This window comes from Lathamus discolor, chromosome 4 (assembly GCF_037157495.1).
Source record: "Lathamus discolor isolate bLatDis1 chromosome 4, bLatDis1.hap1, whole genome shotgun sequence".
In the NCBI taxonomy this organism is placed as follows: domain Eukaryota; kingdom Metazoa; phylum Chordata; class Aves; order Psittaciformes; family Psittacidae; genus Lathamus; species Lathamus discolor.
In genome coordinates, this window is record NC_088887.1 from 46434219 (window position 1) to 46447439 (window position 13221).

The 13221-nt window shown below is 40.4% G+C and overlaps 1 protein-coding gene across 3 annotated transcripts in view; it reads left to right on the plus strand.

Annotated features, from left to right (window-relative positions):
• MAP7D2 (MAP7 domain containing 2) overlaps positions 1-7826 on the plus strand; it is a 76650-nt gene extending 68824 nt beyond the window's left edge. For all 3 annotated transcript variants that reach the window (XM_065677321.1, XM_065677322.1, XM_065677323.1), the window contains 7 exons: positions 900-1104; positions 1244-1348; positions 2586-2639; positions 3249-3327; positions 4013-4199; positions 5346-5625; positions 6196-7826. In XM_065677321.1, the coding sequence (XP_065533393.1) occupies positions 900-1104; positions 1244-1348; positions 2586-2639; positions 3249-3327; positions 4013-4199; positions 5346-5595 (880 nt within the window). In that variant the 3' untranslated portion in view covers positions 5596-5625; positions 6196-7826. The remainder of the gene's footprint in view (positions 1-899; positions 1105-1243; positions 1349-2585; positions 2640-3248; positions 3328-4012; positions 4200-5345; positions 5626-6195) is intronic.
• Positions 7827-13221: the final 5395 nt, after the last annotated feature.

A 13221-nucleotide genomic window follows, 5' to 3' on the forward strand; every position in this document is an offset into this window, starting at 1 on the left:
GCAGTGTGGACATTGTATCATTCAACAAATCAACCTGCTCCACTCTGATGTAGGCAGTTGAAGGCTTTTAGTGTGGGCATAATGAAGATTGCTGTGTCTAAGTAGTGAAATTCTCTCTGTTCTGGGAGCAAGCTTTTAGGTTGCTTTCCACATGGGATACTGGTTGCAAGTGTCAGCAGATCATGCCCTTCCTTCAAGTCCCTAATGTAAATCACTAACTCTGCATGTCTAAAATCAACTTTGTATGTTCCTATTGAAAACATGGGGGCAGGGGATCACCAGTGCCTGCAGGTTTGGCACTGAATCCCTGATATGCAAGGATAAGATGATCACTTGTCAAAACAGCTTTGGCATGTGGTGACAAAGGAGCATGGTGTCCCCCAGTGGGGCAGGGAACAATACAGGTAGAATTTAGACCCACTCTTCCCAATGTACCACTTTGTTTTGTGGACTTTGTTTTCTGCCACTCATCCAGTCTGTTAATCTTCAGCCGAAACAAAGGAAAAAAGTACGTGCTTATCTATAGATATCTCCATTCTGGGTGTGAAGCACAGGGAAAGTGGGATGGTTTTATTATTGAAACGTGCTTTTATTCTTGAAGCTCTAATTCAAACTAGAATGGAAATGTTTTCTTTTTCTTTGGTCACACCTGTTTTCTCAAGGGAAATTATAATTTTTATGAAATATTTTAGGCAGTGAAAATAAGATTGGAATAAAAGCTTGATAGCAACCTGAATTCTGAGTGTGTGCTCAACCTCCTTGCTGTATCTTGGCATTTTTCATGAAAATGTGTGCTGAGGCATATATTGTCAGTTCCTGCCGATTGTGTGCCATACATACAATAGAATTCATGCTAAACAAGATTTTACCTTTTAAGCATGCTGTTAAATTTTTTACAGGCTTGAAAGAGAAGAACAGAAAAGAAAGGCAGAAGAAGAAAGACTTCGTCTAGAGGAAGAAGCTCGTAAGAAGGAAGAGGAAAGAAAACGTGAGGAAGAAGCAGCTAGGAAAAAGGCAGAAGAGGAAGCCAGAAAAAGAGCTGAGGAAGAACAAATGCTAAAGGAAAGGCAAGAAAAAGAGCTCCAGGCCAAACTTGAGAAACAGGTACCATCTCAAACACAAATGTGAAACTTTATATACATATATATGTATACATGTATTTATATTTACACATACTTTATAGCATCTGGTAATATGCCTGAAATAAATAATGGCTCTATCATATTTTACACATTTTTATTAGAGGGAAGAAGCAGAAATCAAAGCCCGTGAGGCAGCTGAGCAGCTTCGTCTTGAAAGGGAGCAAATCATGCAGCAAATTGAGCAAGAAAGACTGGAGCGGAAGAAGGTAGATACTTGCTTCCCAAGATAGTTATTTCATTTCTTGTTTAAATACATAACCCAGAAAGTACCCAATAGTTTCCAGAAATAATAATCTGGATGGATGTTTATGCATAACTTAATATTTGCTACTTGCATGTTAGGGGAACGTGGACATCAACATTTGTTACAAAGTGGAGTTGCCTGAGGCAAATGGTTTTCTACTAGGTACTGAACAAACACAGAATTAGCCTCTACCCACAAAGTTAAAAGCCTGAGACAAACAGAGAATGGCATGCCAAGGCAAACCTCGATTGCCGCCCAACCCAGAACATCACAGACTATTTAGGAACATAACTTTGCTTTAAAACTTACTCAACAAAAGCTCCCTGTCATTAATTGAGAAAGTTAATGTGATTAACAAACAGGTTTTCTCCCACCTGGCTTGTCTCTAATTGCATTATGCAGAGGCAGCAGGGCTGTCTGGCCACCACCTCACAAGGAAATGGCTGGAGCTACATAAATTAGCTCTACAGCTCTGCCAGAAAAGAGTGAACAGCTGCAGAACCTCTGTCTGGTTCTAAGAAAGTCGTCTTTCCATATATGTTATCCAATATGTTATTTCGTATTCCAGCTGTTTACTGCCGAGCTGAAGGCATGTTGGAGTTGCAGATCAGGATACCAAAACCAAACAAAAATGTATTTAAATCTGAAACAGTTTCCTTTCACAGTAGTGCAAAGAGACAAGATTTGTTGGGAAGGTTTTTCATTTTTAAATGAACAAAGAAGAAAAAAAGGAAGCATTTTAGGGTAATGTCTTCTGCATTTCCAGCAAGAATAATGTCAGGTATTTCATTTTACTCTTCCGTTCCAAGGCACCTAACTGTTTTTTAAAGGAACTATTTGGAAAAACAACTAGATGAAAATAATAGCTGTTGGTTTTAAATAAATGTCTTGTTCCAGATCAGAGCACAACTTGTAACTGCAAGCACCTGGTATTAAAATGTTTGCCTCCAAATTGCATCTACTGAGGAAGTCATGTTCTGTGAGATCTGAGATATGAAAGCCAGCTCCCAGGTGTTTTCTACCTTTTGTTTTCTGTTTCTTCTTATTTAGTCTCACTTTTTCAAGACAGGCAGGGATGAGGTTATGGCAGTAGAGAAAAGATTTTCTTTTTCCTCTTTTTTTCTTCTCTCCCCCCCCCCCCCCCCATCAGTCTCTGGCATTCTCTGCTTTCTCATTCTCCAATTTATTCTGATTTCTAGAGAATAGATGAAATAATGAAGAGAACAAGGAGGAGTGAAACGCCAGAAATAAAGGTATGAAACAGTGTATGTTTGCAGGTTTCTTTTGGTTTATTACCAATATGTAAGAATTAAACTCTAGAGTATTTCTGTGTTACTAGGTATACTTACCTACGCTCTACGCCTAAATTTTAGTTGCATTTCAAACAGAATGACAGTGTCACAGTAGCTGTGTCACAGTTATTTTGACTGCTGCTACAGAAAGAGCTTTACGCAACTGTTACAAACTTACCTTCCTCACTGTTAGAAAGGGGTTTGCTGCTGTGATGCATGTTCCCCTCCTTTGTACCAGGCAATGAATTAGTTACTGAGCTATCATGTTAAATCTGCCAGCAATGTAGGATTGAGAACAAGGCAATTGTGTCCAGCTTGAAAGTGATGGTCAGGTTTTCAACTAAGGAAACTTTTTATTTGGTTACTTTCAGAGAATGTTTCTTTTTGACGTTAAAAATAAATAAATAAAATCCTATGCCTAATTAAGAAGGAAAAAGAAAATCCTCTCTTGCTGTCAGTGACATTTAACCACCCTGTGGCCCTGGGCAGTCTCACAAGTTTTGAATCCAGTCAGTTCTATGAAGGTTAGTCCTTCATCCTTCATACAGTTGACTCATTGCTTGATTACAGAAGGAAGAGACAAAACCGGAGGTACCATCAACTTTGAATGTGGAAAGGCAACCAAAGGCCCTTGTTCTCAACCAGCCAGGTGAAACTTGCCATATTTTTTGACCTGTTTTCACAGTTAGTTGTCTTCAGAGTTTTGCAATCTCAAACAGAGCACTGTGTCTTATTGCAGATTCTTTGCTTTCATCTTGGAAAGAACAACTACTTTTGCATTAGTGACAAACGTTAGAAAATAAAGACTTTGATTTGTTTTGCCACTTGAGCAGGAGAAAGTTTCTTCTCCATTTCGGTACCTGACATAGCACTTCTGTAAATGAGAAGTTCCAATTTGCCAATAGGTTTGGTTGCTGCAATCTACCTTCATGTTTTGTACGTAGAAAACATTTGCACACAGCCAAGCTTGAAAGCTTTTTATAGCATTGCTGTAAATCTTACATTTAATTTGACTTTACAAAAATTGCGTATGTATTCAAAGAATAATTAAATAAAACATACATATCTGGCATTTATCTATATTTTGTTTGCTTCCCCAGACAAAGTCTTTTAGTATATGATATAAAAGATAAAACATTCTCTTCCTATTTACTCAAATATAAATGAGTGGAAAAGAGGATTGACAGTATCATATGATGAGTCGTAGATGAATCCTGCTGCATTGTCGATCTTCCTTTCTACTTGATCTATAACTTAAAAGCATTTGTGATTTCTTTTTTAACTATTTGCATAAAGAAGTTGCTCCTGTCACAATTTCTAACCTTCTTTTATAGAGATCAATGGATTGGCAACCTGCCTGAAAAATAAAAGTTTAGAAAGTGCTGCCCCTGTAATCCCTTCCCAAGATGTAGTTGCTAACGGATTAAAGTCAGCTGCAGGACTTCTTCAGCTGGAAGCTGTTAACGGGAAGTCTAATGGCGTGGAAGATTCAATGGATGAGGTTCAGTCCATGGATGTGAGGTACAGACCATGTCTACCAATACAAATCGTGGAATTCATGTTAGATGTGTACAAAGTTTTCTGTTTCATTTGTTAATACTTTACTACTTTACTTCTCACCTGCCTCACAGTGTGGCAGTCAGGTGTCCACTGTGGTGTACTTCATTCCTGTCAGGATGCGAATGAGTCAACAGAACCTCATTTCACTCACGTATTTGGTGCAGGGTGGGAGGCTCTGAAATCCTTCTGTAGTCCTTCCTTACAGACCCCATACAAATTTGCCCAGACCTCTCAGATTGTTCTGTAAAGTAGCTTCTGTAGATAGCGTTCTGATGTCACCATTTGCTTAGTTGTCTCACGACTGCGTAGCTATGATTCGTGAACTGTTCTCCCTCCATACAAACAGAATAATGAAAATATGAATTTAAAATTTTAAGTCCTTAACTGGAACAGATATACAGAAATCAATAAATAACTTTGTGTGTATTAAATACTGTTGGATTTTGATGGAAGAACTTGCAGGAAAGAAGGAAGTTGATAATTTAAGGCTGCAACAAGAAACTTAGCTCTGAATTTTAAACATTCATATGGTTTTTCCTTAATCAGTAAGCCGACTGAACCTCTCATAGTGTTTCAGTATTTCCAGTAAATATGCATAAATACATAAGAAATGCCCTACTGACACACTGCAGAAGTCCATATAGCCCGTTATTTTGTCTCAGAGAGTATCAGTAGGAAAAACTAGTTAGGGACACCACCTGAGCCCACCACTTCTGCAATCCAAGACCACACAGAAGTGTTATGTTAGGGATGCTGGAGGGTACAGCTCTGATTTGTCCACTGATGGCTGTGTTGCCCACATGTTTAGCCAACTTTTTTTTCAACCTGCTAATAATGGTTGCATCCAGGACTTCACTCGGCAACAAGTTGACTCGCACAGCTACTGCAAACCTTAATCTTTAAGGAATATAGATTAAGAATGGCCTTGCATCTTAAACAGGGCTTCTTTTTGTTTGGACAGGGATGTATTCTCGGTAAAGGCTTGTTGCAGCCAACCTTAAAATAAGTGGTAGTTTTTGAACAGTCAGAAGATCAGTTTGATTGTTGCTCAATGAAAAGTTGCACACCTCTTATTCTCCATCTTCCCTTCATTTATCTTCTGTATAGCCCAGTTTCAAAAGAAGAGCTGATCTCTATCCCTGAATATTCACCTATGAATGAACTCATGCCTGGTGTTTCTTTGGATGAGAATGGGACAAGTAATGCCAAGGCTCTTGAAGATCTCTTGGATTTCACAGGCCAAGCTACGTACTCCAAGATGTCCAGTGATACTATTAGCCTAGATGACTGTAACAAAAACTTGATTGAGGGATTTAACAGTCCAGGACAGGAAAATACACTTAATTCTATCTGTTGACAACCTCTCTTTTCAGCAGAACACATAAAGGTACAGTATTGTTATAAATATCTTAGATGTGATAAATTGCTGTGATTACTTACGAGCTTCCCAGAAAAATATAGCAGTTGTAAACAGCATATGTGGAGAGAGAAAGAAAGCTGGTCTCCTAGATATTTAAATGCAGTGTAATCTTTCATATTTGCAGCTCTCTGTAAACTGGCATCATATGCAAACTGAGCATATCATAGCAACCAGAAGTGTCTGGTAAATGGAAACATTTCCTTTATGCATTCAGAATATAGTGAGAAGAGTTGGGTTTTTTCTTTATTAATACCCTTCCTGTAAGTCTTTTGAGCCTTTTTGCATGAACAAAATTATTAGAAGTGGGGCCAGCCTAGAAAATGGTAGTTATTGTTCCTGCTTACTCTTTTCTGCTACTGTAAATAGTTACTGCATGGTGTAGAATCACTTCTCCTGGAAAGCCTGCATAGTAAAATAGCATAGTAGGCTTAGTGACACCTTACTAGATTTTTTGAGAGAGCGTATTCTAAATTACAAAACTGAGGTCATTAACTTGCACAGCTGACTTCATATTCTTCTCTTTTTTTTGATTGACAGAGGTAGCAATTTGTGGAGGAGCTATATCCCAGTGATGCTACTGGCAGTAAAATATGAGTTTGTCACTTGAAAGAGCTTCTGCAGTCCTTGAGCACTGGATTTCAAATAATCAGAGCTGACTACAACTGTGTCTTCCCAGGGAATATGTTGAATAACTGGCTGCTTTTGGTAGAAACCAGTGATCTAGAGGCGTGATGGTTTCAGGGAAGACTCGAGTGTGCATTAGAATTTGAGCTTTAGCTGCTAATAAAGCACTTACTACTTCTTTTAATTTAAAACTCATCTGAACACCTCACTGTGACACCTGTGCATTTTATTTTTGAAATAGTTTTTCCTTCAGCTTTATCATTCATCCATTTACACGTCTTTTTCTTGTAAATAATGAGTTTTGCCCACAGTGCATTGAAATGAAATAATATACTGGACTTTAGTTTTGTGCCTATCTTTTTTTGTCTTTAATAAGGAGTTACTGGCAACTCTTATGCAGGTGTATAATTCAAAACTATACCTGAAGAGGCTTAAGATATACAACTTCTGTAATCAGAAGAACATTCTCACTGACTATGGAGTGTGGGAGCTATCCTGTTATGATTATGCTGACACTTTTAGTCACTAGTAGCACTTACTGGTTAATATTAATTATTTCAGGAGCGACTGTCAACTATGTGTTTAAAAATATACTTGTGCAACACCTGTAAACAATGTAGGCAAAACGCCTGGTGTAATCCTTTAATATATACATATATAGTATAGCTGTAGTAGATCCAAGTGATGAGTGGTTGGGGGGCTGAGATTATATGTTAATCTTTGAACATGCAGACACTTGATTAATACCAGCAGGCTTTCTATCATGTGGAGAAGTATTTTGTCTTCCTGTAGGCTCTACAAAACAAGATTCAGTCAGCAGCAAAACAACATCTGAATGTTGCAGCAGAAATACAAAGGCCAAGGCACACACGGGTAACACTTGTAGCCCCCTTAACATTCTCTAAGCATCTGTATGGAAAAAGTCACATTGAGATGTATAACATCTAGCCATTATGTGCCATACAGTACTAACTTTATTTCTGTAGGTGAACTACGATAACTTTATGCTGGATCTTGTGCTGCTTTGAGAACACTTTTGCCCAGTTCCATATAAAAATAAACTATAAATACAGCTCTCTTTGGACACTAACACAAAAGATGTGAAAACTTGGGGGGTGGGTTTCTTTTTTGCTTGGGGTTTTTTCCACTCATAAGGGAGTTCACAGCATAGCTTGAGCTCAGTTGTAGCCCCATTCTTGTGCTCTTTAAAGCCAGCAATGGGAAAGTAACCAATGACATCATGTGTGATGTGTAAAGAAATCATACCTACAGCAATCCAGCTCTGTTTATGTTAGTGTACTTCAGAGAAATACTTTCTTTTGACTGTGCAGTAAGCTGTAGCATGGTACTGTGTCTTCCAAATTAGCCCTTCATCTATTCCCTAAATAGTAAACAAACAAAACCAGTTTGTTTTGCTGTGATACATTTTGTTTGACGAATGTCATATTTTATTATGGTGTCATTGTATAACCTGTAGATTTCTGTATTTGCATGACCTGTATAGCATGTATAAAAGTGAAATACATTTTCATTTATGAATCTAACTTGTTTCTCAGTGCTTTTTACTCCTAGCAAAAATATATGACTAATTTAAAAATACATGCATGTTAATTTATTCTGAGGCATCCTCTGAAGGAGGGTGTAATACCAAATGAAGGAGCAGCTGTCAGAGCCTCAGAATGTTTCACCATTGTTTCCTTTGCCATATATTTATTTGTTTCCTGAGGTCTTGCCAATACACTGAGGAAATGCAGAGTGGAGGTGTTGTGGTTTAAGCCCAGCCGGCAGCCCAGAAACCACGCAGCCGCTTGCTCACTCCCCCCCTTCCTCCCCCTGCTCCTGGAGGGATGGGGAGGAGAATCGAAAGAATGTAACTCCCACGGGTTAAGAACAGCCCAGTAACTAAGTTATAACACAAATCTCTACTGCCATCCCCAATAATAATGACGATAAGGGAAATAACAAGGGAAGAGAATACAACTGCTCACCACCTGCCAACCGATACCCAGCCTGACCCAAGCAGTGATCTCGCCCTTCCGGGTAACTGCCCTCAGTTTACATCCTGGGCATGACGTGCTGTGGTATGGAATACCTCTTTGGTCAGTTTGGGTCAGGTGTCCTGTCTCTGCTTCCTCCTGGCTTTCCCTCCTCCCTGGCAGAGCATGAGACTCACAAAGTCCTTGGTCAGAGTAAACATTACTGAGCAGTAACTAAAAACACCGGTGTTATCAGCGCTGTTCCCAGGCTGAAAGTCAAAAACACAGCACTGCACCAGCTACTAAGGAGGAGAAAAATGGCTGCTACTGCTGAACCCAGGACAGGTGGCAGAAGAACCTTAATGAGGGCTTCTAGACTGTATCATCTGACAGTAAATAAACCAGTTTGCAGCCCCTGCTTCAGCTCTCTGAGGTATTACTTGGCAAAGAAAACAGGGAAAAGAAAACTTTTAAGCTGTGGTCAATAGGCACTGTTCTGTTTATTGTGCAAGAGCGTTCCGTAAAGGTTCCCATGACATAAATGCTAAACTTTGCTTCAAGCTCCATGCATGTGCTGCTGCTTAGAAAGAGGTCAGCCTGGAGCTGCTGTTAGTTTTCTAGTGAAACACTGGGGGAAAATGTTCTACAGTTACTATCTTTTTTTTTTTTTTTTAATAATAACATCTGTCAAAAAAGAGAAGATCTACTGTTACTGTGAAGTATATTAATACTTTCCATGGGGACAGTTCATCTCACTCTTACTAACGCTTTATTTTCAATAACTTACGTAAGTATAAGTAAGTTTCTAATACATAAATAATACCTGTGAGGTAACTGATCATTGCAATAGCTCTCTAGTTAGGTTCAGCATCACTTTCTTTGGTGTTGCCCACACCCAAAGGTTGTCTCAGGCCTCAGCAAAGGCCTGGAGCAGACCTCCTGGTTCCCTGGCGAGTTAATTTCAAACCAAAATAGTATCAGTGAGGGGTGGATCTGGAACCGGAGGCTGCATTTTCATCTAGCAATAAAAAGCTAGAAGGGTGGGGAAAATCATCCTCTCTCCTGTAATTGTACAAATTACATATGTGTAGAAAGCAATAGAAATAGTAGAGATAGCTGCTCAGGCTGGTGGGGATCTTCCCTCTGCCACCTCGCACACAGAAGCTTTCACTGCTTTCTAGCCTCACCAGCATATACAGCTCAGACACTCCTGCCACCACCTTGCTTGTATTTCAGGCACTGGCAGTGGGGCATTTGGGCTAGTTTTGGCTGGGGTAGAGTTGATTTTCTTCATGGCAGCCAGTATGGGGTTGTGTTCTAGGTTTGTGCTGGAAACCATGTTGATAGCTCAGGGATGTTCTAGCTATGGCTGAGCAGTGCTTACACAGAGACCATTTCTGGTTCTGCTCCTACAGGGCCTTTTCTGCTCCTCACACCACCCCACCAGGCTATGGGTGCACAAGATGCTGGGAGAGGACACAGCTGGGACAGCTGGCCCCAAGCAACCAAAGGGGGGATATTCCATACCCTCTGGAGTCATGCTTGGCATATAAAGCTGGGGGAAGAAGGAATAGAGAGGGAGGACATTCAGAGTGATGGTGTTTATCTTCTGAAGTCACCATTGCTGTAATGGAGCCCCACTTTCCAAGGCGCGTCTGAACACCTGCCTGACCATGGGATGTGCTGGATGAATTCCTTGTTTTGCTTTGTTTGCATATGCGGCTTTTGTTTTGCCTATTAAAGTGTCTTTGTCTCAACCCATGAGTTTTCTCACTTCTACTCTTTGAATTCCCTCCCCCATCCCACCAGGAGAGAGTGAGCAAGTGGCTGCGTAGGGCTTAGTGCTGGCTGGGGTTAAACCGTGATGTAGCTCTTTCACTGCTCCACAACCCCATGTGCCTGAGGTAGTGAAGTGGCCTTCAGCATCAGTCACAGCTGGTCAGAGAAGCGTGGGGTCCCAGGACACCTGTGGGGCTTCAGTGCTGCAAGGCAGCCTGGAGACCCCAGTAGACAGCAGATATCCTTCACAAAAGGTTTAAAATGTGGTCTTTTGCCTGTATTAAAATGTAAGTGGGTTAATATTCAAGAGCTGAAGACTGTTCACTCTGTGAGGTCTTTCTTGTTTGTGCTAAGCCACAGCCCATATCTTGCACAAGAAGGAGGCAGTCTTGTAAATGGCACAAACGAATCAGTGAGCATTAACTGCTGCTCCTCCTGCTTTAGCAACTTGTAGGACTTCTTCCTTACTCCTTCCCATGCCCTCCCTATACAAGAACGAAGTAGGGACTGAAAACTACTCTTTCTTTGCTCTGATTTTAGAATAATGTTTTTCAAGCTATTGGCTGCCTCGACAAACAACATGGAGAGTGGTTGTTTACCTCTGCTGCCTCTGTGCCTGTGTGCGCAAATACACATGAGCGTCAGCTACCTGATGTTTGGGGTGTTGGGTTTCAGTATCAATATTAGATTCTGAAAATTGGGGGGGGGGGTTACTATGCTAAAATCTGGAAAATACAATGTATGTTACAACTGAATGCAATTATCTCTGTCTTTTCATTCTAATCTGAACAAAAACTGATTTAAAATTCATTTTATCTGTGCAGAATATATACACTTAAAAATACAGAAAAGTAAGCTATTCAGCTGCATTTTTGTTATTGCTATTAGTGGCAGTAATATCAGTCCAAAGCGCTGCAAGTCATAATGTTCATCTCTTCCCCCACTTTTTTTATCCCATCATTTCTCTTATCCTTATGGTCTCCTGCAGCTGAAGAGTAGATGATGCTGTTCACCCATCTGGCCAATTTAACTTGTCTGTTGAAGCAACCTGTTAAGTGTAAAAGCCCTTCAAATTGCAGGCAGAAACACTAAGAGAAAGGATGTTTAAGCTTTTAAAATAATTACATAAAGTATAAGAAAATGGTTTCTTGACCCTCAGGATAGTTTTTGACACTTGTTTTCTTCTCAGTTGTCTTGTTTGTTCTCCAGTTTGTGTATGTTTGATGGCATTTCTTATGATTCAAGACTGAGGTTGTGATGTTTTTAAACTAGTGGGTTTGATGACTACCTGAGGCCTGCAATTTTCAGGATCAAAACAAACGCTCTGGAAGCTAGTGCGTGATGTTCGGTTGGGAGCTTTACAGAAACAGATGTGTATCCCTGCTGAAATCAAGCCTTAATGATTCCAAAAAAAAGAAAAACAACATACAGGAGAGACTGAATGAACTGAAGGAAATGGTAAGTAATGTGCTGCATAATGTGAAGTCCTTGCTCTAAGAACAAGTTTTTTAAGTAGTTGCATTAATAGCCCAAACCTGAAGTTTTGCATTATCACTCCTTTCTGTGTCTAAAAAGAATAACTTGATGTCAATAGCAGATGTAGGTGATTGATGTTGTAGGGGATTGGACCCAAGAACATAAAATTACATAGCTGGACTAAAAAATAATGTGTGTGAGAGATGTTCACAGTCAGGGAAATTGCTCTGATGGTATTTCCTCATTTTTTCTAGAAATAACAGCCACTCTCACCAAACTTACTACATGAGCAGCAGAGTAAGCAGGATCAGGGCGATGTCTGTAGCACGATATTAACATTATGCTCACACATCCCTTTTCAGAGTAACTTCTCTCTTTTAAAATACAGATGGCAACACTGTCTGAACGCTACTATTAGCATCTTATATATGCAGCGCTATGGGGGTTAAAACAAATATGTTCTATGGAGTTACTCCTGATTTCCCTGGTGTGAGGTCTCAATCAGGAACAGTTTTCACTCCTTCCTTTTTCCTTTTTTTCATAAACCTCTTACCAGTTCAAAGACACAAATTCAAGAGAATATAAATTCTGGTGGTTGACTGCTGGAATGAGTTTGTTCTCACAGCTTCTGGACAAAGACTGCCCACATCACAGCTGGAAGAGAAGCAAAAAGTCCAGGAAGGTTTTTTGAGATTGAGTATGTGCTGGGGACAGCAACAAAGCACCACTGGCACAGGCAGTGAATATAATCCTGGTCAGAAATGGATAAAACTTCCCCAGGTGAAGACAGGGTCAGAATTTCTTTCCTTTTGACAAGAAACATTTGTGTTTCTAACCTGTGTTTTTACAAGGTTAATTTATACTATGTTCTTGGGCCGGTTTTGGTTTTCAGGGTAGAAAGCGTCCTGTAGCAAATGGAGCTGCTGGTGGATTTAGCATATAAATGAGTGATGGAACGAGGGAGGGGAAGCAGTATGGGTGAAGGTAACAGCTGCTGAAGAATGCTAAGATGCTTTGCACATATTTACTACCACATAATTACTGTTAAAGTTTCTAACACAAAAGAGCATCAGTCTATGCCCACAATGTCCTGTCAAGCTGGACATGTTGAAATTATCTCTTCTCAGACTTCTCATACCTCACCTGCAGTCCTGTGTCCAGCTATGGGACCCCCAACACAGGACGGACAAGGATCTGTTGGAGTGAGTCTAGAGGAGGGCCACAAAGATGATCAGAGGGCTGGAGCCCCTCTCCTATGAAGACAAGCTGAGAGAGCTGTGGTTGTTCAATCTGGAAAAGAGAAGGCTCCAGGGAGACCTTAGGGCAGCTAAGGGAGCTGGGGATGGACTTTTTGCAGGGGCATGTAGAGGCAGGACAAGGAGGAATTGCTTTAAACTGAAAGAGGATAGAATTAGGTTAGATATAAGGAAGAAATTCTTTCCTGTGAGGGTGATGAGGCACTAGCACAGGTTGCCCAGAGAAGCTGTGGCTGCCCCATCCCTGGCAGGGTTCAGGGCCAGGTTGATGGGGCTTTGAGCCACCTGGTCTAGTGGAAGGTGTCCCGGCCCATGGCAGGGGGGTTGGAACTGGATGATCTTTAAGGTCCCTTCTAACCCAAACCATTCTATGATTTTCATCCTGCTGTTTCACTGGAATTCCTCCTGTCATCTTTCCAAGATCTAGCTCTTGCACAGGCAAATAAATGCAG